General features: G+C 39.5%; 1 protein-coding gene across 2 annotated transcripts in view; it reads left to right on the top strand.

The window, feature by feature from the left end:
* The window catches only part of hmcn1 (hemicentin 1), a 282,829-nt gene that overhangs the window by 192,976 nt on the left and 62,925 nt on the right, over positions 1-26,928 (top strand). For both annotated transcript variants that reach the window (XM_061975788.2, XM_061975787.2), the window contains exons 58-77: positions 2,653-2,814; positions 2,887-3,000; positions 3,095-3,297; positions 3,780-3,861; positions 3,946-4,077; positions 5,481-5,630; positions 5,711-5,870; positions 5,947-6,071; positions 6,155-6,338; positions 14,816-14,913; positions 14,998-15,276; positions 15,344-15,540; positions 19,503-19,584; positions 19,680-19,816; positions 19,890-20,031; positions 20,104-20,248; positions 20,328-20,455; positions 21,889-22,045; positions 22,219-22,340; positions 22,469-22,633. In XM_061975788.2, coding sequence (XP_061831772.2) covers positions 2,653-2,814; positions 2,887-3,000; positions 3,095-3,297; positions 3,780-3,861; positions 3,946-4,077; positions 5,481-5,630; positions 5,711-5,870; positions 5,947-6,071; positions 6,155-6,338; positions 14,816-14,913; positions 14,998-15,276; positions 15,344-15,540; positions 19,503-19,584; positions 19,680-19,816; positions 19,890-20,031; positions 20,104-20,248; positions 20,328-20,455; positions 21,889-22,045; positions 22,219-22,340; positions 22,469-22,633 — 2,964 coding nt within the window. The remainder of the gene's footprint in view (positions 1-2,652; positions 2,815-2,886; positions 3,001-3,094; positions 3,298-3,779; positions 3,862-3,945; positions 4,078-5,480; positions 5,631-5,710; positions 5,871-5,946; positions 6,072-6,154; positions 6,339-14,815; positions 14,914-14,997; positions 15,277-15,343; positions 15,541-19,502; positions 19,585-19,679; positions 19,817-19,889; positions 20,032-20,103; positions 20,249-20,327; positions 20,456-21,888; positions 22,046-22,218; positions 22,341-22,468; positions 22,634-26,928) is intronic.

Here is a 26,928-nt window from a genome sequence, read left to right as displayed (position 1 = left end):
CTTGAAGAAGTGAATGAAGGCATAGCACAGAAGGCGAGGGAAGTCTTTCAGACTCCAGAGCGATTACACAATTCCTGGAATTTTTGTGACACATTTCAATAGACCCTCAATTTACAAACTTAACTGGCTCTTAAACAGGGTTCATAAATAGATAATGTCATATTTTGAAACAAATGTATCTTTTAAAAACAATGTAAATATGATAATGGGTTCCAGCTCCAACAAAAGTCCTGATTTCATTAAAAAAAGTTTATACATTTTTATCACAATATAAAGCACTTAACAGTTGTGTATACAAACAAAACATAAGGTGTTAATGGATCAATATTCTACTTAAAAATGGGAACTGCACTTTTTTTGGAATGTTGCCTATCGTTCACAATCATTATGAGAGACAAAAAGACAAATGTATTTGTTTTAAGACATTCTAACTCGTAAGTGAAATAAAAGTCAGCTTCCAATGGAGTCAATGTGAGATTCTCCATTCCACCCATTAGGCCCTCTAAATAACCATCCAAAAACCGCGACAATACTCCAACAATACTTACCGTATTTTTCGGACTATAAGTCGCAGTTTTTTTCATAGTTTGTCCAGGTGTGCGACTTATACTCAGGAGCGACTTATGTGTGAAATTATTAACACATTACCGTAAAATATCAAATAATATTATTTTGCTCATTCACGTAAGAGACTAGACGTATAAGATTTCATGGGATTTAGCGATTAGGAGTGACAGATTTTTTGGTAAACGTATAGCATGTTCTATATGTTATAGTTATTTGAATGACTCTTACCATAATATGTTACGTTAACATACCAGGTACGTTCTCAGTTGGTTATTTATGCGTCATATAACGTACACTTATTCAGCCTGTTGTTCACTATTCTTTATTTATTTTAAACTGCCTTTCAAATGTCTATTCTTGGTGTTGGATTTTATCAAATAAATTTCCCCCAAAAATGCGACTTATACTCCAGTGCGACTTATATATGTTTTTTCCCTTCTTTATTATGCATTTTCGGCCGGTGCGATTTATACACCGGAGCGACTTTTACTCCAGAGCGACTTATATACTCCGAAAAATACGGTATTTACATTTCGTGACCTGAATATTAACCAAGTACCGTATTTTTCGGACTATAAGTCGCAGTTTTTTTCATAGTTTGGCCGGGCTCCAGTGCGATTTATATGTTTTTTTCCTTCTTTATTATGCATTTTCGGCAGGTGCGACTTACACGAAAAATACGGTATTGGCGATATTGTTTTTATAAGCGCTAATGCAAACAAACTACCGTATTTATAGCGGCACTGTGACCCCAGAGAGCTAACTTGCTTAGGATAGGAGAGGTGAGCTGCTTTCTCAACTCAGAGCTCATGAAAGTTTATTCTAGATCCTAAATAATGCATCTCACCTTCATATTAGAAGGATGAGGACATAATCCGACAAGTTGGTCAACTTCCATCCAATTTAGACCAGGAAATGGCAAGAAAGACACTTAAAGATGCTCAATTGAAAGCAGACTTGTTATCGCATTTATTTACTAGTTAGAATGTATTAAAAAAAAGGCAAATATATGTTTGCCTGTCTTACATAAGGATTGTGAATGATAGACAAAATTCCCCAAAAAAGTGGAGTTCCCCTTTAATAACTGTGGGGGGGCGTGGCCTGCGGACCTGCAGCGAAGCGGGGTGTGCCAGGACCGGCTTCGAGATCAGTGACAGGTGCGTAGATGACACAGCTGTGAGTGTTTGTCTGATCACCTGTCGCTCTGTTAAAGGCAGCAGTCGGGAAGGAGAGGGGGTTGTTGATGGTGGAGAACGAGCACGAGCGTGAGCGAAAGCGAGAAAAACTTTAACGTGGCTGAAAAGCACAAAAAGGACAACTTATTGCAAAATAAATCATTGTTCACAAAGATGAACACGGCTGTCATGTCCGTCATTGGTGGTCGAGAGAACCCGGAGGAGCAAGACCTCCACAATAACGAAGTCAAAATAACAAAAACGAGCTGAACTGTCTTTATTTTTAGCCGCCCTGCCGACATGCACACACGCTGTCACTAGCATTGTGGTGCACTCAGAGTTTGAAATCACAAAATTCCTTAACTTTAAAAGCCAGGCCACTACAATGATTAGAAATAAAATCTATTAAAAAATCAACTTTACTTTGTCGGTTAGTCTTCTCGGCGTTCAGCGAAGGCCAGGGGTGTGGACGGTGGCAGCGTCGACAACGCTGTGGATGCTTCCTGACTGTTTCAAACCACGTAGCACTTGCCCGTTTCTTTATTTGTACACATATTGAGCTAGCGAAACTAGAGGAAAAAAATATAAAAGCACACAAAGTAGCACAGTAGCTAACAGCAGCACTGTGCTGACTGAATGAGCACCAGAGATCGATCAGCCCGCCCACAATGGATGTGCTGCCGGGCACAAAATGTCATCGCTGCAGGCACTCAAAGGGTGGATGAAACATTTGTACATGGAAGCAAGGTTTTTACACCAGAGCATATTATTTTTCTTTCTATGGTTCGTAAATTGGAAAGTTCGTACGATGAGGGGTCAGTAGATCGAGGTTCCGTTGTGAAGTAGAGTCGTATAAAATTATGTTTTTTCTTCAATCAATTCAACTCTGCTACTATCTTTCTTCTTCCAGTTCCTCCTACTATATTAGGCCTGAATCCTGAGAATGTGACAGTGGTGGTCAACAACTTTGCATCTCTCTCGTGTGAAGCAACTGGTTTCCCCCCTCCTACATTGAGTTGGTTAAATGACAGGGGTCCAATTCAGGGAAACACCAATGCACTGATTATGCCGGGTACTGCACATTCATTATGTTAAGGACATGGGAAATTATTTAAATGTTTAACATCTTAATTTGCGCCTGTAGGTGGTCGTACTTTACAGATCATGAAAGCCAAAGTATCAGATGGAGGAAAGTACACCTGTGCTGCTATGAATGCAGCAGGAGAGGCTTACAAGAGCATCTACCTCACCGTCTTTGGTCAGTACTGTAGACTACTGAGTGCATGAATGAAGTCTCATTTCCTGACTTAAAAAGTGAGAGTAAAAACATTCTATGCTTCTTGGCCTCTCAGTTCCTCCGAGTATCCGGGACAGTAACGGGGACTCTCCTGTGGTTTGGACTGTACTGGCTGGGAAATCCATAACTCTTGACTGTGAGTCCAATGCGGTACCTCCTCCCACTGTCACCTGGTACAAGAATGGTAGGACGGTGACAGAATCAGACAACCTGCGCATGCTGGCAGGGGGTCACAAGCTTCAGATCAGAGTCTCAGAGGTGAGACTCATTTGTGTTACCCTGCCTCTAAAAAGCTACACCTTCCTTTCTAATGGTAGTGAAACCCTATTTTTTCCTTCTCATGACTTTACAGCAGCATATCCCCTTTAGAACCAGGATCCATTTATTTTTGGTCTATTTCTTTGAAAAGGTTGTACATTTTGGACAAAACTCTGGCAGTCCACTGATACTGGTTCTCAGAATGATATCACAGCTGTCACGTGAAATGCAAAAGAACATGTGCCCCTGAGAACCAGTGTCCTCTGCAGTGGACATTTGTGTTATGCATGTTTTTTTCCACCCGAAATGTATAACTCTGAGAAAATAAATAGACCAAAAACAAATGTCCATTGCAGAGGACGCTGGTTCTCAGAATGATATAGCAGCTGTCACTTGGAATGCAAAATCACATATGCCGTCTTGAGAAACAACGTCCTCTACAGTGACATTCAATTACTTTGTTATATGGATTTGATTCTCAGGTGTCTGATACGGGACAATATGTGTGCAAGGCCACCAACATTGCTGGCCAGGCGGACAAGAACTTCCACTTGAATATTTATGGTATGCAACTTAAGGTCATAGTTTCTTTGATATGCGCTACATTTTGAAACAAATGTAGGACTTTTATTTTGACGTCACTTGTAGTTCCTCCTAGTATTGATGGCCCAGCTGAGGAGAAAGTTGTGGAAACCATTAGTAACCCAGTGACCTTCGCTTGTGATGCTACAGGGATCCCTCTTCCCAGTCTCACATGGCTAAAAAATGGACAACCATTGGGTAAAGTTGTCTTTAAATTAAGGATGTCCCGGACTTTTTCACTTCTGATATGTTACCGATATTGGAGTCTTGAGTTATGGCCGATACCGATATTGATTGGATACGATACTAGCAAGAATTATACAGACTTTTATTAGTTTTTTTAGTGTGGAATATTAGAAAAGGTTTGATCAACCGAAATTACTCAAACATAGAAGAATGGTAGCCATGAAAAACCCCAATATATCTATTATTAAGTGCTTGGAATGGACTTATGCCGTCTCTAAGTTGAAGTGGAGTGTTAATTTTTTTTTTGACGACATGTAGTGGCCACAATAATTCATGACGCAGAAAGTTGAATGCGGCGGACCCGCTTCTTACTGGATACTTTGGAGACGCGTCTGCCTTAGAGACTTTGTATCTGTAAGTAATATGCAACTGTACCGTATTTTTCGGACTATAAGTCACAGTTTTTTTTCATAGTTTGGCCAGCGGTGTGACTTATACTCCAGAGCGACTTATGTGTGAAATTTTTAACACATTACTGTAAAATATCAAATAATATTATTTAGCTCATTCACGTAAGAGACTAGACGTATAAGATTTCATGGGATTTAGCGATTAGGAGTGACAGATTGTTTGGTAAACGTATAGCATGTTCTATATGTTATAGTTATTTGAATGACTCTTACCATCATATGTTACGTTAACATACCAGGCACGTTCTCAGTTGGTTATTTATGCCTCATATAACGTACACTTATTCAGCCTGTTGTTCACTATTCTTTATTTATTTTAAATTGCCTTTCAAATGTCTATTCTTGGTGATGGGTTTTATCAAATAAATTTCCCCCAAAAATGCGACTTATACTCCAGTGCGACTTATATATGTTTTTTTCCCTTCTTTATTATGCATTTTCGGCCGGTGTGACTTATACTCCGGAGCGACTTATACTCCGAAAAATACGGTAGTTTATTTTTTTTAAATGTGTGTTTTAGACACCAATATTGTTCCTTTAAGGATACTTATGATGTAGTTCTAGCTTGTGTGCTTAGCTTTTGTGTAGCTGTGAGCTCTTAGTAGCTTATAGTCTCCATCTTTTCCTTTTGCAAATGACTTCACTAAAACACAAGTGTGCTTGTTGGAGGACATTTATTTCGTAACTGCTGTCGAGCTTCACACAAGCAAACAAGACTGCTTGTATCAGAGCGCATATATCGGAGAGTTTAGATGCGAGCCGACATAATCCGATACTTAATATTTTGCTGATATTGGACCAATATCTGATATGCATATTGGATCGGGACACCCCTATTTGAAATGATACGCATGAATGAAAATGTTTACACAACTTAGCATAAATGCATGGATTTGTCACATTCCTATGATGGGATACAAATTTTATGAGTGTACTTTTGTTTAGAAAACTCAGGTTCTTTGGAAATGCACATCTTCTCTGGAGGCAGCAAGCTCCAGATTGCTCGTTCTCAGGTGTCAGACAGTGGCGCGTATACGTGCTTGGCCTCCAATGTGGAAGGCAACGCTCAGAAAAACTACTACCTCACCATACAAGGTACCTGGGCAAAGCTATTGTGTTTCATTTGTACTATGCATTCAACTCGACTGAAACTAATACCAGCTGTACACTTTAAGTCCCTCCCAGTATCTCAGGGTCAGAGCTGCCCAGTGATATCGGAGTCCTGCTCAATGAAAGCATACAGTTGGTTTGTCAAGTTCAGGGATCCCCAACGCCAACCATCAAATGGTTAAAGGATGGGAAAGTCATCGACAAAGCAGGGAATAATGGGTTAAGGTGCAGCACTAAACGCCATTTAAAAAAACCATTAAGACGCTAATAGGATGATAATTTTGCGCTGCTTATATTTCAGGATCAGCCCAGATGGCAGCATTCTCACTTTGACTGCCTCACACACCACTGACAGTGGCAAGTACACCTGCGTTGCCTCCAATAGCGCAGGAGAAGAAGACCGGATATTCAACTTGAATATATATGGTTGGTCAAACACAGATGCAGTATCAACATCTTCATCATCTCCAACTGTATTGACTTTCCTGCTAATGGACTTACGCCCACAGTTCCCCCTGTGATCGAAGGAAACAGTCAAAAAGTTGAGGAGATGACAGCAGTCCTGGACAGCTCAGTCAACATCGAATGTGTCGCTGCTGGTTCCCCTGCACCGCAGCTTAATTGGCTGAGAAATGGCCTCCCACTTCCAGTGTCTACACACATACGCCTGCTCTCTGCTGGCCAGGTGATCCGGTAGGTCAGTGGACAGAGCTGCATTTGCAATGGCATCTCTGCTCATCCCCTATTTCAAGTGCTACTGTTTATGAACGGTCTTTTCTCTCTGGGAGTCACTATATACAACAGTGTTTTTCCGTGGGAGATTATGTAATTTCACCTAATTGGGGTAAAAATATTTTTTGCAAACCAGTAATTATAATCCGCAAATAATGTGCCGTTGTTGAGTGTCGGTGCTGTCTAGAGCTCAGCAGAGTAACCATGTAATACTCTTCCATATCAGTAGGTGGCAGCAGGTAGCTACTTTGTCATGATCACAATATGCTGGAGGCAGTATGCAGGTCAAAAGGTGTCTGATGCTTAAACCAAAAATAAACAAAAGGTGAGTGCCGCTAAGAAAAGGCATTGAAGCTTAGGGAAAGCTATGCAAAACAAAACTAAAACTGAACTGGCTGCAAAGTAGACAAAAACAAAATGCTGGACGACAGCAAAGACTTACAGCGTGTGGAGGAAAGACGGCGTCCACAAAGTACATCCGAACATGACGTGACAATCAACAATGTCCCTGCAAAGAAGGATAGCGACAACTTAAATAGCCTCGATTGCTAAAACAATGCAGGTGCGTGGAATAGCGCTTAAGGAAGACATGAATCTGCTACAGGAGAATACCAACAAAACAGGAAAAGCCACCAAAATAGGAGAACGAAAACACTACACACAGGAAAACACCAAAAACTCATAATAAGTTTTACTGTCTATATCGGCTACTGAGTTTCATTTTTTAAAGTTTTCTGCTGGTGGTGTGCCGCCGCATTTTTTCAATGAAAAAAATGTGCCTTGGCTCAAAAAAAGTTGAAAAACACACAAAGATAACATTAAACGCACTGATGGATACATTGGATTTTGACACACATTTTCACCTGGAGAAATGTGTTAAATAATAGTTTAAACATTTAACGGTTTGCTCCTTAATCTTCCATTTTAAATCGAGCTGGCGTAGGATCCAGCTTCAGTGTCTATTAAGTAGGGATAGGGACCTTTCACATTTGAATCAATACCGCTGTGTTCAAGTTAGACATGTCCGATTATATCGGCCTGCCGATATTATCGGCCGATAAATGCGTTAAAATGTAGTATCGGAAATTATCGGTATCGTTTTGTTTTTTTATCGGTATCTTTATTTTTTTATTTTTTTATTTTTTTTATTAAATCAACATAAAAAAACACAAGATACACTTACAATTAGTGCACCAACCCAAAAAAACTCCCTCCCCCATTTACACTCATTCACACTCATTCACACAAAAGGGTTGTTTCTTTCTGTTATTAATATTCTGGTTCCTACATTATATATCAATATATATCAATACAGTCTGCAAGGGATACAGTCCGTAAGCACACATGATTGTGCGTGCTGCTGGTCCACTAATAGTACTAAATTTAACAGTTAATTTTACTCATTTTCATTAATTACTAGTTTCAATGTAACTGTTTTTATATTGTTTTACTTTCTTTTTTATTGAAGAAAATGTTTTTAATTTATTTATCTTATTTTATTTATTTATTTATTTTTTAAAGTACCTTATCTTCACCATACCTGGTTGTCCAAATTAGGCATAATAATGTGTTAATTCCACGACTGTATATATCGGTTGATATCGGTATCGGTTGATATCGGTATCGGTTGATATCGGTATCGGTAATTTAGGAGTTGGTCAATATCGGAATATCGGATATCGGCAAAAAGCCATTATCGAACATCCCTCGTTCAAGTGGTAGTAAATGTTAATTCGTTCAATAATGCAATCCAACTTGTTTAAATGTAACATTTAACCTTGAATTGTGAAGTCCAGTTGTTATAGCTTGTTTTTATACACTCCGAGTCTCTTCTGTCATGCATGTATTTCTGTTTGTCCTAGGTGTGTTTCCGTGGTCAGGAAGTTGTTTTTGCCATTGAGTTGAATATGCCATTCTCGTCTTTTGTTGAGGCTTGTTCTAGGCGGCTAGCATTATAGCTATCCATCCATCCATTTTCTACCGCTTGTCCCTTTTGAGGTCGCGGGGGGTCGCTGGATCCTATCTCAGCTGCATTCGGGCGGAAGGCGGGGTACACCCTGGACAAGTCGCCACCTCATCGCAGGGCCAACACAGATAGACAAACAACATTCACACTCACATCCACACACTAGGGCCAATTTAGTGTTGCCAATCAACCTATCCCCAGGTGCATGTCTTTGGGGGTGGGAGGAAGCCGGAGGGAACCCATGCAGTCACGGGGAGAACATGCAAACTCCACACAGTAAGATCCCGGGCGCAGGATCGAACCCCGGACCTTCGTATTGTGAGGCAGATGCACTAACCCCTCTTCCACCGTGCTGCCGCATTACAGCTAATGGAGCATTTAATTCTACTTCTGAATCACTTTAAAAATGCATTCAAAAACCGTCAACAATACTTTATTTACGTTCCGTAACCTGTATAATAACCAACGACATTGTTATTGTAAGAGCGAACACCTAAGAAGTATTTTTCTAGCTTAGTAACAGATCGGCATACTTCGGTATTAGCCGTAAAAGCTAGCTACAGCAAGAGATAAGCTAGCTTCTACATCATCCCCCGAATCGCGCTTGAATTTGTAATGCACAAAAATGCGATAGGACAACAATTTGTACTGACTTGAACACATAAACAATCATATTTTTTATTTTCCTGAGGGAACTCTCCTGAAGGAATCAATAAAGTATTATAGTATACTATACTATAGCAGAGGTGGGACCAAGTCATTGCTTTGCAAGTCACAAGTAAGTCTCAAGTCTTTGCCCTCAAGTCCGAGTCAAGTCCCGAGTCAAGACAGAGCAAGTCCGAGTCAAGTCCAAAGTCAAGACTGGAAAGTCTCAAGTCAAGTCCCAAGTCCTGCATTTTGAGTTTCGAGTCCTTTCAAGTCGTTTAACCACAGACTAATATATTTACACAGATTGTGTATGCTTTTAAAATGCTGTATTTATTTATTAAAACAAGTGCATTTGAAATTGCAGGGAAAAAGATAGTGCTGACATTGCACTTCAAAATAGCACTATTAACCAGTCATTTTAAACATGTAACTCATTCCTTTACAGAATAAACACATTTGAATAAAACAAGTGCAACTGTACTTATTTGCACAAAAGTGTTAACATTGTATTTCAATGGCATATTGCATTGTAACTAGTTCCACAGCAGTTTCTATCATGTTCTTACCTTATCTCATTGATCTCATCTCATACTGTATGTGTGTTTATGTGTGCGTACACATGAAAAACATAACAAATATATGAACATAACAATGAACAGAGTTGTACTTTTTAGATGTCAGGACCCTATGCAATATGTACACATATTCTTAATATAGTATACATTTTAACTGACCTTTATTTGACTATGTTTGTCTTTTTGTAGGTGGCTAAAATACGCGGTGCTGCTGACCACCGTCTAACTTTACGTTACTGTGTGTGATACATTGACTAACGTTACGTTACTGTGTGTGATACATTGACTAACGTTACGTTACTGTGTGTGATACATTGTCTAACGTAACGTTATGTGTAGGTACCTCATGCAACCCTGCTTAAAAAAAAATCACTTGACAAAAAGTATGAATAAGGTAGCAAACTGCAGTGGACGCAACAGATTGCCGTGTTTGCAATGACGTTGTAACCATAGACATCTTATAAGTAGACGCAGGTTGCTGTGACGTGAGCAATTTGGCCGCCATCTTGAAGTGGTGATGAGGAGCCGGCGAGCAGCCTAAACTGACAGTTGACAGGTAGAAAACAAAGATGCCGGGCTGGTGTTCAGCGTTTTCCTGCTCAAATGAGCGGACTGTTGAAAATAGGAATCAGGGGATTACTTTTCACAAGTAAGATTTAACATTAACGTACTATTGGTTGTATCTTATGAAAATAATATTACCACAGAGTTGAGAAGGATCAAAGATCTTCAATATTTGTATGTGAAAATCACAAATAAATCTTCTGGGGGAGGATGACGCCCCTACAGGGGTTTGGTTTACAAACTTTCAGCCCCACCTAAAACAAAATTCACCAGCCGCCACTGATTATGATGCATTCTCATTTTAGGCAAAGCATAAGACAATACTTTCTTAACAGTATAATTGTAACCAGGAATAAGTCTTCAAGTAACAATATTCAAATACTAACATTGTTGGGTAAAACAGAATTTGGTTTTATTCTGAATCCAGTGAAACAGATTGGTGGTTTTAGCTGATATGAAGACTTTCAGGTGTTTATATGTGTTTATGTTTAAATATTTGGCAGACGCTTTTATCCAAAGCGACTTACATAAAATAATACATATAAAACAATCACTGCAAATATTATCATTTAAGGGAAGAATGTAATAGAAAATATCAATACAAAGTGTCAAGACAGAATAAACTCTCTGCTGCTGCAGCAACAGAGATACAGTCTATAGGTCCCTAAGATATATAGATATCTAATGTATTCATACATTGTTTATGTAGGATATACGCATGTGTATATAACCTAATCATATTGTTTCTTCAACTTAAAAATAGTTTACCGTTTTTTCCCCTTCTCTAGGATTATAATCCCAGTTTTGATCTCGGACGTCTGGTCACTTATAGCATATAAGAATATTATATTACTGTTAAGCAAACTATGAATACTAAAACACGCCAAAACATGTGTCTGTTATCATAGCTACACGTATGACAAAAAAGGGGGGTGAAAATCAGTGGTATTCAGTGAGGTAAAATGAATTAAATGCGCTGACAGTTCATTGTTCCTGCCAAATGAATTGCACTGAGTGGAGCGGATCACAACTCCAAGATGGCGGCCCCGCGCCTCGTCTGCGCCAGTAGGCAGTAGCGCTCCATGCTGCGTCTACTTATAAGATGTCTATGGTTATAACGTTAGCAGTGAGTTTGCAGCCTCACTGATTTAACTACACAGCAAATACAAGTCACGTAACTTAGCCAATAAACGTTATCTTACATTCAAAACTTACCCTTCTTTGTGCAACTTCAAATGTTGAACGTTGTTGCGTCTCCGTCTGTAATATTCGAACTGCGTGATTTCCATACGGCAATTAGTTTTTTGTTGACCAAGTCGTAGTTTTTATACCCGAACGAAACCAACTTTGGCATAATTGTTGCGTTGTTTGACAACTTGTTCGGTGGTTGTACTGCAATTTGATTGGATGAATGCTGCGTGATGAAAACAACGTAGATCTAATTTGATTGGCTGTTGTACTGACAGCACACCAGCTGACAGGAACAACACGCTTAGAGACACAGACGAAGAAAATGAAAAATATGGAGCGCTCCCAAATAACTTTTTAAGCGTTGGATTTTGGGGAAAGTAGCAAGTCATGTCAAGTCATGTCAAGTCAAAAGGCTCAAGTCCAAGTGAAGTCACAAGTCATTGATGTTAAAGTCTAAGTCGAGTTGCAAGTCTCTTTACATTTTGTCAAGTCGAGTCTAAAGTCATCAAATTCATGACTCGAGTCTGACTCGAGTCCAAGTCATGTGACTCGAGTCCACACCTCTGTACTATAGTATCTATATTACAGTATCTGTAAAGTATTAGCCCACATTTCATGTTTTGTTTTTACACAGCTAGCTCGACAGCATATGTAGTTGTAATTACACGCATGACGTGCTGCATGTATCAGAATCAATATGAAAGTGACTCGCTTGATTTGGTCCAGTGGCCGGGCACATTTTTTTCCGGTTTATTTTGGGTAAGAACTCCATTTATGTCAAAATGTTGCACGGTTCCAAGTTCCACATTTACAGCGCCAAAGTCACGCCAACCTCTCTCTCTCGGCTTCCGTCTGCTCCAACTTTTCACCCTTCCTTCGTGCTTGCCTTTAGAAGCAGCAGTTCATCCTCTGTATATTCAGCTTCAAAAAGATAAAATTGTGAATCCTCATTTGTCTAAAAATGGTCATCTTTGTTGCCTGTTACCAAGTCTGCCATTATCAGAGCACACTTGCGTTTGTTTCCGGAAGTTGGAACACACATTTGTTGCCGGAACTCTGAAGGGCGCTGTGTCGAAGAAATCAGTTTCGACAATGCTTAAAATTACCAAAATACGGTAAATATTGTACATATTACATAGTGCTATGAATGTTACTTACTACATAATATATATATACTTGAGGTGTGTATTTAAAATGTTGATGGAGGGTTTTGAAGTTATTTTAGAGGGCTTTAAAGGCTACAACAGTGACTTCCATTAGCCGCATCTTCCAAGCGTTTTTTTTTTTATCATCTTGAAAATCGTATAAAAAAAATGAGTGTTCTTGTCTCTAATAATGATTGTGAACGAAACTTCCCAAAAAAGTGCAGTTCCCCTTTAAGACCCATAAATATCCCAAATGAACGTTGCCTATCAAAATCACTTCAACCGGTGCTTGGCCCCCAAAATAGCTAATTTTTTACTCGTAACATGCCTTTTAAAAAGAAAAACAAACATATTTATAAGAAATATTGTATAAAACAATACAATATAGAATGTACTGCAAACAACTACAGTAGTTTATGAAGTAATGTAACAACAATGCATAGTATTTACCTTGGAGAGTGGACTTCTATGGTATCTCCTTTGAGCTGCTTCTCTGTCAAACACACCATCAGCAACTTCTTCATATTTTCATGGATAAATGTGAGCCTTTTAGATATTATTTTTATGTCCCTGGCTGGTATTAGTTTCTTCCTGCTGGTATGGTGCAGAATAGCAGTGTTTCGTCAAGTTGACTACACTCTCGGGTATGCATTGGATGATTTTGTTCTTCAATTCAATGAAGATCATCCACTTCTTCTTCTTCTTTGCACTGTCCTTCACACAAACTTTCTTCCTTCCAATGGTTGAAAAACAACTGTGGCATTTGTTAAGCCAACTAAAGGCGGGGATGCTTGTATCTAAAATTTTGGCTTGCAACTTAAAGCATAGCAATTAGCACTCCTAAGTCGAGGTACCACTGTACTTATTACACACAAGCTGCTTAATTGTAATGTGCATCTTAGTTGTAGTTTTGATTAGCAAATTTGGAGGTGTTGAACTCCCACTGTATAATTGACTATGCTAATCAGTAGCACGTATATAGCTAATCCATTGTAAATTAGAATCGAGCTAGTGCATTTTAAAAGGTGGAAATGAAAATTGCCGCACTATGAGCAGTGGTTCTTAATAGGGATGTCCAATAATGGCTTTTTGCCGATATCCGATATTCCGATATTGTCCAACTCTTTAATTACCGATACCGATATCAACCGATATATGCAGTCGTGGAATTAACACATTATTATGCCTAATTTGGACAACCAGGTATGGTGAAGATAAGGTACTTTTTAAAAAAATTAATAAAATAAGATAAATAAATTAAAAACATTTTCTTGAATAAAAAAGAAAGTAAAACAATATAAAAACAGTTACATAGAAACTAGTAATTAATGAAAATTAGTACAATTAACTGTTAAAGGTTAGTACTATTAGTGGACCAGCAGCACGCACAATCATGTGTGCTTACGGACTGTATCCTTTGCAGACTGTATTGATATATATTGATATATAATGTAGGAACCAGAATATTAATAACAGAAAGAAACAACTCTTTTGTGTGAATGAGTGTAAATGGGGGAGGGAGGTTTTTTGGGTTGGTGCACTAATTGTAAGTGTATCTTGTGTTTTTTATGTTGATTTAATAAAAAAATAAAATAAATTTAAAAAAAAAAAACTATACCGATAATAAAAAAACGATACCGATAATTTCCGATATTACATTTTTACGCATTTATCGGCCGATAATGTCAGCAGGCCGATATTATCGGACATCTCTAGTTCTTAGCCTTGTTGGAGGTACCGAACCCCACCAGTTTAATATGCGCATTCACCGAACCCTTCTTTAGTAAAAAAAATAAAGTTTTTTTTTTTTTCAAATTCAAGACAAAGTTCTATATTTTTTTACTGGTGCACAAAATGAACCGTGCATGAACATCACCTTGTTCAAAGAACAAAACCTACACAGTCCATGAACTCACAACAAATTACACACCTACAAATCAGATGGAAAATTAGAGGCAACATTGTTTGGGGGTATCCATAATACGCCGATAGGGAGAAGTTTTTATTACACGATGAGTCGGGTGTGGCTTGACGGCGGAGGCTCCACTGAACCCCTGAGGCCGACTCACCAAACCCCTAGGGTTTGATCGAACCCACGTTAAGAACCACTGACCTAGAGGGAGTCCGGCTAAATTCGCTATGAATTGCCCTGCCTACCAAATGCTTGAGCTGGTGCCGTGACGGCACGTGCAACTAACATATCGAAGAATGGTACCGTTTGAGTTTACGTAGATTGGTACTCGGTGGTATCGACAGAATACCAGGACCAAATTTTGTACCCATCCTACGAATGAGCAATAGCTTCATTCAGATATTTACATTTTGGACGTACTGTGATATATCAACCAGGATTGCCCGTACCCAACTATCAGATGGCGGAACCTACACCTGCGTGGCGTCCAACAGAGCAGGAGTTGACAACAGACATTATAACCTGCAGGTGCATGGTAAGTCTGACATATAGAAACTTTTTTATCGACTTCTGGTGGATTCTTTTAAAAAGTCATCACTGTATTATTCTTCCCTGTCAGTCCCTCCTGTTCTGGATGGAGTGGGAAGCACAGACGACGTGACTGTTGTCAGAGGAAACTTGGCTTCTCTGCTCTGTTTATCTGATGGAAACCCAACCCCGTCTGTCGCCTGGCTCAAAGACGGGGAGCCCTTATCTTTTGACACCAATTTGAAATTACTCAACCATAACAGTACCGTGCGGATCCTCAAGGCTGAAGTCAGTGACACGGGACACTACACCTGTATTGCGAGCAACACTGCAGGGCAAGCAAGCCGTCACTTTCATTTAAAAGTGCTTGGTAGGTAGAAATTGCCTTCTCAAGGTTACACTGGTGGTGGTGATGTGGTCTTTACTTTTATTTTCAGACCCTCCGCAAATCAAGGCCTCTGGTGTACCAGCAGAAGTTTCTGTGGTGGTTAATAATGTACTGGAGCTTCAATGTGAAGCCTCGGGTGTCCCTCCGCCATCCTTGACATGGCTGAAGGACGGACGTCCTCTCCCACAGACAGACCACCTGCGACTTCTACAAGGAGGAGAAGTTCTCCGTGTGACCTCTGCACAGGTCTTGAAAGCCATCATTCTTTAAGTTCATAATCACTGAGTATGTTATTATTAGGGATGTCAAAATTAACACATCAAAGCGGATTAATCCCATCCAATTAACATGATTAACCCATCTGAAGCGCATAATACCTCAGAATCCCTGAAACGTCTTTGGCAATGCAGTTTGTCCAAGTTGTGCTAGCGTTGGACAGTTGATAGTTGATTTGATTTGATTTGATTTGATCCTGTAGTGACAGCAAAAGCAAACAACATGGAAGATGCTAAACAGTACATTGACTGTGGCATCAAAACAGTGCCAACATCTCTGGGCATAAAAACCACACTCTGCATGCACACATCTTGCACGCCTATGAACTAATTTTACGCTTGTGCGGACTCTGCTCGGCATTCCACCCTTTTGGAACTTCGCACCGAACATTGAATACATGGCCTTTGCAACTCCCTTCATTTCTGATTGGTCACTTTAAACCATACTTGCCAACCTTGAGACCTCCGAATTCAGGAGATTTGGGGGGGGTTAAGTGGGTGGGCGGGGCCGGGGGGTGGGATTAAGGGGGGAGGAGTACATTTATAGCTAGAATTCACTGAAATTCAAGTATTTCTTATATATACAAACCCCGTTTCCACATGAATTGGGAAATTGTGTTAGATGTAAATATAAACGGAATCCAATGATTTGCAAATCCTTTTCAACCCATATTCAATTGAATGCACTACAAAGACAAGATATTTGATGTTCAAACTCATAAACTTTATTTTTTTTTTGCAAATAATAATTAACTTAGAATTTCATGGCTGCAACACGTGCCAAAGTGGTTGGGAAAGGGCATGTTCACCACTGTGTTACATGGCCTTTCCTTTTAACAACACTCAGTAAACGTTTGGGAACTGAGGAGACACATTTTTTAAGCTTCTCAGGTGGAATTCTTTCCCATTCTTGCTTGATGTACAGCTTAAGTTGTTCAACAGTCCGGGGGTCTCCGTTGTGGTATTTTAGGCTTCATAATGCGCCACACATTTTCAATGGGAGACAAGTCTGGACTACAGGCAAGCCAGTCTAGTACCTGCACTCTTTTACTATGAAGCCACGTTGATGTTACACGTGGCTTAGCATTGTCTTGCTGAAATAAGCAGGGGCATCCATGGTGGCAACATATGTTGCTCCGAAACCTGTAGGTACCTTTCAGCATTAATGGCGCCTTCACAGATGTGTAAGTTACCCATGTCTTGGGCACTAATACACCCCCATACCATCACACATGCTGGCTTTTCAACTTTACGCCTATAACAATCCGGATGGTTCTTTTCCTCTTTGGTCCGGAGGACACGACGTTCACAGTTTCCAAAAACAATTTGAAATGTGGACTCGTCAGACCACAGAACACTTTTCCACTTTGTATCAGTCCATCTTCGATGAGCTCAGGCCCAGCGAAGCCGACGGCATTTCTGGGTGTTGTTGATAAACGGTTTTCGCCTTGCATAGGAGAGTTTTAACTTGCACTTACAGATGTAGCGACCAACTGTAGTTACTGACAGTGGGTTTCTGAAGTGTTCTAGAGCCCATGTGGTGATATCCTTTACACACTGATGTCGCTTGTTGATGCAGTACAGCCTGAGGGATCGAAGGTCACGGGCTTAGCTGCTTACGTGCAGTGATTTCTCCAGATTCTCTGAACCCTTTGATGATATTACGGACCGTAGATGGTGAAATCCCTAAATTCCTTGCAATAGCTGGTTGAGAAAGGTTTTTCTTAAACTGTTCAACAATTTGCTCACGCATTTGTTGACAAAGTGGTGACCCTCGCCCCATCCTTGTTTGTGAATGACTGAGCATTTCATGGAATCTGTTTTTATACCCAATCATGGCACCCACCTGTTCCCAATTTGCCTGTTCACCTGTGGGATGTTCCAAATAAGTGTTTGATGAGCATTACTCAACTTTATCAGTATTTATTGCCACCTTTCCCAACTTCTTTGTCACGTGTTGCTGGCATCAAATTCTAAAGTTAATGATTATTTGCAAAAAAAAAATGTTTATCAGTTTGAACATCAAATATGTTGTCTTTGTAGCATATTCAACTAAATATGGGTTGAAAATCATTTGCAAATCATTGTATTCCGTTTATATTTACATCTAAGACAATTTCCCAACTCATATGGAAACGGGGTTTTTATATATATATACAAATAAAATAAATACTTGACTTTCAGTGAAGTCTAGCTATATATATATATATATATATATATATATATATATATATATATATAAATAAAAGAAATACTTGAATTTCAGTGTTCATTTATTTACACATATACACACACATAACACTCCTCTACTCATTGCTGTATTTGAAAGTGCAATGCTTTGCAGTCAGTAGCACAGCCTTTGAAGGAGCATAGATATGGGCAGCATCTGTGAAATTTAATTTGCAGGAAAGGAGTGAGTTTAGGGTTTAATTGTCCATTCTCGTTCTATTCTCTGTCACTCGTCGTCGCCATGACTGCCTCTTCTTCGTCTCCTTCTTGTTGTGTGTGCAGTTGTACACTCTCCAAAAAGCCGTAGATGTTATAACGTGACTGGGCCGGCACGCTGTTTATATGAAGGAAAAGCGGATGTGACGACAGGCTGTCCTCACTGGAGGGGGCGTGCCTTAAGTCGGGCTGGAAATCGGGAGAAATTCGGGAGAATGGTTGTTTTCAGGAGAGGCACTGAAATTCGGGAGTCTCCCGGGAAATACGGGAGGGTTGGCAAGTATGTTTTAAACGCCATCTGCTGATCAGAGCCAAAAGGACGGAGCGCGCTCGTATAGAGAAATACATTGTGAACGCAAACAGGATCCGCGCACAAGCAAAAAGGCGGCGAGTACACACAGAGAGGCTGCACAAGTGTACAATGAATCCACGGGAGCACACAAAAAGTCAATGTGAGAGAGGCACTCTTTTGACACCATAGTTCAGGGGTGTCAAACGTACAAGGTTTTATCCGGCCCGTAGGATGAGTTTGCTAAGATAAAAATTAACCTGAAATTTTTGAATGAAAGAGACTGCTGTAATAAATGTGTCCACTGGATGTCACAGTAGCAATTCTTTGTATCTTTGTAGCTGATGCTACATATGTGCAAAATAAACCACATGGTGTTAGTACATCAGTTGAGGAAAATGATCAAACTACATAAATAACATCCTGTAATTTGATTTTGATATATTTTTTTTATCTTGATGGATTGAAAATTAACACCAATGATTGACTGATGAAAATTATCACATAATTTATTCAGAAAATATAAATAACGACAAATATAGATAAAATACTATTAACCGCAACATTTAAGTGTAAAAAAAACCTAACAGTATGATTCGTACAATTTCAGAATGTGCCAGTTTTATTTTTAAACAAAGAAAAGAATCTGAAGTTGTCTTTCTTTTTAAGTTATCGTGCCGTGATTTTACCAGTCCGGCCCACTTGGGAGTAGATTTTTCTCCATGTGGCCCCCGATCTAAAATGAGTTTGACACCCCTGCCATAGTTAGTCCTCTCAATGAGACATTTGAGTCCAAAAAGCATGATGGAAGAGTCAACCGATGTAAAGTATGATGCTCACTCTGCAGGAAGAAGTTTTCTTCTTACAGAAACACAGAAAAATACCACATTAATAGCACAAAAGCAGTAACAGCAACATTTTTTTGTTTGATTTAACATACTTTTTGTTATTTTGAACATGATAATGTTTACAAGCTATCATGACCACGATTAGCACATACAGTATATGTTCCCTTTTTTTTTTGGCGTATATTTACTAAAGCAAAACAAAGCACAATTCATTTAAAAAATGATACGCAATCATGATTAATCTAAATCAATCCACAGTGAGCCTATGATTAATCTGATTAACAAGTGTAATTGTTTGACAGCTCTAGTTACAATGCACATTTCAATGCCATATTTTCCATTTTGATTCAGTTGGAGGACACTGGCAGATACAGCTGCTTAGCCAGCAGCCCAGCGGGCGATGATGACAAAGAGTTTTTAGTGCGCGTGCATGGTAAGAGTTTTCATTTTTAACATTTATAACTTTCCACCTTCACACTTAGATGGAGATGTAAATCAGTGTGCTTTTTTGCTGTATTTTTGTATCAGTTCCTCCCAACATTGCAGGGGAGAGTATTCCCCAGGACATGTCGGTGTTGCAGAACAGACAGGTGACTCTGGAGTGCAAGTCGGACGCTGTTCCACCTCCGACTCTGATCTGGCTCAAAGATGGGCAACCCCTGCAGGTTAAAAATTGGGCACATTTATTTTTATAAGAGGCATTTTCCCCTGTGCATTAATGACATGCGTGCTGTGTAGGTGTCTGCACGTGTGCGTGTTCTCTCAGAGGGTCGCTACTTACAGGTCAACATGGCGGTGCTTAATGATAGGGCTCAGTACACCTGCGTGGCCAGTAACATCGCTGGCAAGACCACGCGACAGTTCAACCTGACTGTCAATGGTAAAAGTATATTTTTACAGTAAAACATCCATCGGAAAAGTAGACATGACTTAATAAAACATGTCCCTTCAGTGGCCCCAACAATTAAATCTGGCCCTCAGACAGTGTCAGTGCATATCAACAAGTCAGCTGTACTGGAGTGTACTGTAAGCGGTGTACCGGCACCTCGCGTCACTTGGAGGAAACATGGAGCCATATTGGCGGGAAATAACCCCAGGTATTGTCTACTTTGCTGAGTGATAATGTCTGTTGTTTACACCTCGACAAAAAATGCTTTTTTTTGTCTCTAAATGTAGGTACACATTTATGGAAGATGGCTCGTTACACATCCACTCTGCGCAGGTGACCGACACCGGCCGCTACTTGTGTATGGCAACAAACCCCGCCGGGACACAACGCAAGAGAGTAGATCTTCAAGTATATGGTGGGTTACACAAAACCTAAAACCAGCGAAGTTGGCACGTTGTGTAAATCGTAAATACAAACAGAATACAATGATTTGCAAGTCCTCTTCAACTTATATTCAATTGAATAGACTGCAAAGACAAGAGATTTAATGTTCGAACTGAGAAACTTTATATTTTTTTTGCAAATAATCATTAACTTAGAATTTAATAGCAGCAACGTATTGCAAAAAAGTTGGCACAGGGGCATTTTTACCACTGTGTTACATGGCCTTTCCTTTTAACAACACTCTGTAAACGTTTGAGAACTGGGGAGACCAATTTTTTTAAGCTTTTCAGGGGGAATTCTTTCCCATTCTTGCTTGATGTACAGCTTAAGTTGTTCAACAGTCCGGGGTCTCCGTTGTCGTAGTTTAGGCTTCATATTGCGCCACACATTTTCACTGGGAAACAGGTCTGGACTACAGGCAGACCAGTCTAGTACTCGCACTCTTTTACTATGAAGCCACACTGTTGTAACACGTGGCTTGGCATTGTCTTGCTGAAATAAGCAGGGGCGTCCATGATAATATTGCTTGCCTGGCAACATATGTTGCTCCAAAACCTGTATGTACCTTTCAGCATTAATGGTGCCTTCACAGATGTGTAAGTTACCCAGGCCTTGGGCACTAATACACCCCCCATACCATCACAGATGCTGGCTTTTCAACTTTGCGCCTATTACAGTCCGGATGATTCTCTTCCTCTGTGGCATCCACAGTTTCCAAAAACAATTTGAAATGTGGACTTGTCAGACCACAGAACACTTTTACACTTTGCATCAGTCTATCTTAGGTGAGCTCGGGCCAAGCGAAGCCGGCGGCGTTTCTGGGTGTTGTTGATAAATGGCTTTCGCTTTTCATAGTAGAGTTTTAACTTGCACTTACAGATGTAGCGACGAACTGTGGATACTGACAGTGACATTGTTGTAGTTAGGGCTGTTAGGCGCTTATTTTGTGCGATTAATCACAAAACATTATCGCAATAATTAGTTATCAACACAGATTAATCTATATTCTAAGATTAATTATTTTGACCGTACATTCTCCTTTACTTTTACCGTGGATATACCCAAAAAACAGAGCCGGTTGCTATAAGGTCAGTGATTAGGTCAATGCAAAGATGAGTGAGGAGACTCTAACTGGTGTGCTCCCATCAAATAGATGTCATGCATTCAAGTAACACACTTAAAAACGTTTCCCATATGACTTTCTGACAATAACATTGCATATGTGTCAAAATATTGGGGTTGTTTTGAAGGTTGATTTAAACTTTGCCAGCAAATAAGTTCATTAATTGTGATGAATCAAAATGCAAACATGTGATTACTTTGATTCAAAACATTTTGCAATCGTTTGACAGCATTTCAACTGTGTCCATAACTCAAAAATGTGTTTGTATGTGTATCTTGCAGTGCCTCCCTCTATCGTTGATGGCCGTACCAACGTGACGGTGACAGTCAATGTTCAGACCACCCTGGGCTGTGAGGCCAGTGGCATACCCAGGCCATCTGTGAGCTGGATGAAGAACGGTCGGGCCATCAACACTGACCAAAACCAGAATATGTACAGGTTGATTCAGGTTTTCTCCTTTTTCTGTTTCTTTATCCAATATCTCCTAATCCCACTATTTCACTTTATTTAGTAGGATTAAATCATAACCTTACAGCCTGGCTAATTATCTGTAATGTAACGTAATACTATTACTGACAAATACTAACTTTAGCTGGTTTTATTCATTGCAGATTACTTTCATCTGGTTCCCTGGTAGTGATCGCACCCACAGTGGAGGACACAGCTTTGTATGAGTGTGTTGTCTCCAACGAGGCAGGAGAAGGTTCTAGAGCCATCAACCTCACTGTCCAGGGTGAGAGGCATCATCATTTCTATTACATCACATTTATGTTACACAACATACATTACATAACATTATGTGTCATAAGTACAAGACTCATTTTAATTTGGCTGTTTAACGACTGCGGCCTGTCGTCCTAGTTCCGCCATCAATAGCTGATGAACCAACAGAGCTGGTTATCACAAGGTTGTCCCCAGTGGTCATTGCCTGTAGTGCATCTGGCGTGCCGGAGCCCACAATCCACTGGAGCAAAGATGGCTTCAAGCTGCCTGAACAGGGGCAAGGATACAGCATCCTGAACTCAGGTTAGTCAGTGTCACAACAACTGAAAATCATTGAATTTCTTGCTGGCTTGTATTTTTCCCCCATTTTATATCATTGTCAGCTAATTATCTGGTAGTGTAATGGGTCACACCTTTGGTGCAGACAGTGTGAGTTCAATTCCCAGCCGTTGGATAATGGATCTAGAATACATATGTGTAAATGGGAGGGTCGTGTCAAGAAGGGGATCTGTCATAAGTATGTAGCCAAACAAATCATAATAAGGTTGATCCGTTGTGTCGACCCAAAGGCCAAAAAAACGTTTTTCGTTTACAGAATGTAATTACTGTTCTTATGGCTGTTTCATATTGTGCGTGCTTTTATTCATTAAACACATATAAACTCAATGAGGTGCGTGTACAGCAGGCCTGGGCAATTATTTTGACTTGGGGGCCAGATTTAGAGAAAAGAATGTGTCTGGGGACCGGTATATCTATTTTTAGGGACACTAATACAAAACTTCACAATAATGTCTGATTGAATGCTAAAAACGTTATGACAGACCGCCTTAAAAAACGTAATGGAATTTTAAATTTTTCTATGAACGATAAAACACTGAATATTGACAAAATATGAATGTCACACCCCCTTTCGATCGACATATTTTACAATCAAGTGAAACGCAACAAAAATGCAACAAACAGTGAAATATGAACGCGAAGGGTACAAAATAAACTCACCTACAAAATGATATATCACTAAGCTTTAGAACTTTGTTGTGCAAAGCCCCTTCCGCGTCTGTGGAAACGCTTCCCGCCCACACTGCTTGGTGCCTCGTCTGAGCTGCTGTGACGTAGATTACCATAATAACTAATTATATGACCATAGTCACTAATTATATGACCATAGTAACTAATTAGATTACCATAGTAACTAGTATATCATCCATAAGCGCAGATTCCAACCATTGAAATACTTTGTATAGTTCAAGGCTTACGGTCATTAGAAAACATGACTGCACATCATAATGGCAGCTACACTTTCCATCTTAAAGATCTAAAAAAATAATTTGGGAATGTCCGGCGGGCCAGATTGAAAAGCTTAACGGGCCGCATGTGGCCCCCGGGCCTTAATTTGCCCAGGTCTGGTTTACAGTGTGTACTTTTAAGACAGAGGTCTTCAACATGGGGTTTGGGACCGTAGAGAAGGGATATTCAACTTGTGGCCCGGGGGCCAAATCCAGCCCGGGTTTAGTTCAAAACTCAACTCGGTAGACATTTTTGCAACAAATTTCTAAAACACTATAGTGCTCCTCTTGTATAGAGGAACTTGGACCACTGTAAACACATTGGCAGATCCTTACTAGCAATCATAGAACATGTGATTTACATAACTGATACGTTAGTCAAGGCACCCCTTTATGTCCATTTTGGCAGTTACACATTTTTCCAAAATGTGATTTATGTAACTAAGGTGTCGCTGTAGCTTGTTTACTTCATATCAAATCAAACTTCATTTTTATAGCACGTTTAATGCACAGGGGAGTAGAAAAAACAAAGTGATGTACAAAACAAAACAAACAAAAAAATATTAATAGAAGAAGAGAAGAAAACATACACGCAGGCATTCACACACACACACACACACACACACACACACACACACACACACACACACACACACACACACACACACACACACACACACAGCACTATTGACAATAACAAGCAAAAACAAAACATGGCATGGCACTGACGATTTGAGTAAAAACGCCACCTTTGAGGCGTCCACACTGGAAAATAATTAAAATTATCATAATTTAAAAAATAAAAATAAATAAATATATATATATATATATATATATATGTATATATATATATATGTATATGTATATGTATATCCATCCATCCATCCATTTACTAACGCTTGTCCCTCTATACATAGTATAGTACATGGTATAATAGATGATAACATATATGTATAGGGTTTAATATAAATATTATAAATATTACATTGATAAGTAAATGAAAACAAGATTGAGAGAATAATAGTAGAAATATTAAAAAAAGTAAAAAAAAAAAAATAGATGATCAGTAAAAAGCCTGATTAAAAAGGTGTACTGTATATTCAGCTTTTTTTTTTTAATCAATGCTCTCTGCAGTCCTGAGGCTCTCTGGCAGACTGTTCCACGGGTGGCGGCCATAGTGGCTAAAATCTGCCTCACCGTGGGTCTTTGTTCTGGTATTATGGTAAAGCTAAAAGGCCAGTGCCAGAAGATTTCAGGATCCGCGAGGGTTGATACGGTAAAAGCAGGTCAGATAGATAAGGCGCAAGGCCAAGAAGACATTTAAAAACTCATAATAGAACTTTAAAATTTACCCTGAAACGGACGGGGAGCCAATGCAGCGACTTTAAAACTGGTGTAATGTGCTCCCACGCTCTGGTCTTTGTCAGCATGCGTGTAGCTGAGTTTTGTAATAATTGTAAACTTCTATTATTATTTTGGGGAATGCCAGAGTCAGTAGTCATTTGTTTAACTTATTTAGTTATACTAGTGGTGTTCCTCAAGGTTCCTTTTTAGGTCCTCTCTTTTTTATCATTTAGGCTATTCAACTGGTGGCCCGCAAATTTAGTTAAAAAAAACTTGTGAGAGACTCACATTTTTTCAGCAGGTTCTTAAAAACACGACAGTGCTGTCATATAGATGATCTTTGTCTAGCTTTTTTGCAGAAGGTCCTGAAAAACAACAGAGCACTCTTGTAACGCTGACAAAATATATTGACCAAAATCAAATGTCTACTGTTGGTTATCCAGAATATACAAAATAAGAATAATAGTGAAGAGAGAAATCCGGCCCCCCGGTCTTTAGCTTTCTGGAAATGTGGCCCCCAATACAATTTAGTTGAATATCCCTGCCTAAGGAGGTCCGCGGAGGCAATGCAGGGTTGATTAGACTTTTTAAAATATTTTTTATATTCGTCCCCGCAATTTTTCTAATAATTTAAATGTATTATAACACACTGGAGTGAACAGATAAATAGAAGAAGACACCTTTCAGTCAGTAATGCACACCTTTAGCAAGACAAAGAAACATGAGGACCTATCGCTACTGTGCCAATCACAAGCTTCTGTCAGTTTCTCCAAGTGATTGGCCAAGAGCCCATTCTCAGTTAGTTTATATTTAAGTATTTGGATGGGAAAAATTTAGCATTTTGTAGCTTAAAAAAGCCTTCACCATCCATCTCGGAAACCGCTGGTTAACAAGGCACTTTTCGGACAAGTTTAATTTAAAACACAAAAAAATATATAAGTAGGGGGTCTCCTCAACTCCATCAGTTTGGAGTAACTTGACCTGGAAAACTCAAGTGATCCATTAATAATGCCCACTTTACTGTCAGAGACATTTAGTTGAACACTGTTAAAAACCCTCAGTAGTTTTTAATGTAAAAAACCGGCAGCTCAGAATTTTACTGTGAAAAAAGTGGTACTGTTTTTCCATTTACAATAATCCACTGTGAGAACAACGGCCGTATAATTTATCATAAAAAAAAATAATAAATGGAAGCTCGATTGCCAGAATTTTACCGTAAAAATAACAGTGACAGCAATTTTCAAATTACAGTTATTCGGTGTAAAAACCATTATAAATTTTACGGTAAAATTCTGGTGACTGAGCTGCCAGGTTGTTACCGTAAAAGCTACTCAGGTTGAAGAGTGTAGTTGCAGCCTAACTGAACTAAAAGTTATAAAGCAAACTATGACATGCGGGCCAAATGCGGCCCGCCAGAGTCTCCAATTTGACACAGGCAATAAGTAATTTGGCAGCGAGTGGTTTATTTATATAATATACAAATAGCTAGAGATGTCCGATAATGGCTTTTTTGCCCATATCCAATATTCCGATATTGTCCAACTCTTAATTACCGATTCCGATATCAACCGATACCGATATATACAGTCGTGGAATTAACACATTATTATGCCTAATTTTGTTGTGATGCCCCGCTGGATGCATTAATCAATGTAACAAGGTTTTTCAAAATAAATCAACTCTAGCTATGGAAAAAAATGCCAACATGGCACTGCCATATTTATTATTGAAGTCACAAAGTGCATTATTTTTTTTAACATGCCTCAAAACAGCAGCTTGGAATTTGGGCATGCTCTCCCTGAGAGAGCATGAGGAGGTTGAGGTGGGCGGGGTTGGGGGTGGGGGGGTGGGGTAGGGGGTAGCGGGGGGTTGTATATTGTAGCGTCCCGGAAGAGTTAGTGCTGCAAGGGTTTCTGGGTATTTGTTCTGTTGTGTTTATGTTGTGTTACGGTGCGGAAGTTCTCCTGA

This window comes from Nerophis lumbriciformis, linkage group LG14 (assembly GCF_033978685.3).
Source record: "Nerophis lumbriciformis linkage group LG14, RoL_Nlum_v2.1, whole genome shotgun sequence".
NCBI classification, from domain to species: Eukaryota; Metazoa; Chordata; class Actinopteri; order Syngnathiformes; family Syngnathidae; genus Nerophis; species Nerophis lumbriciformis.
Note: the sequence above shows the minus strand (reverse complement) of the source record. Positions and strands in the feature narration are given on the sequence as shown.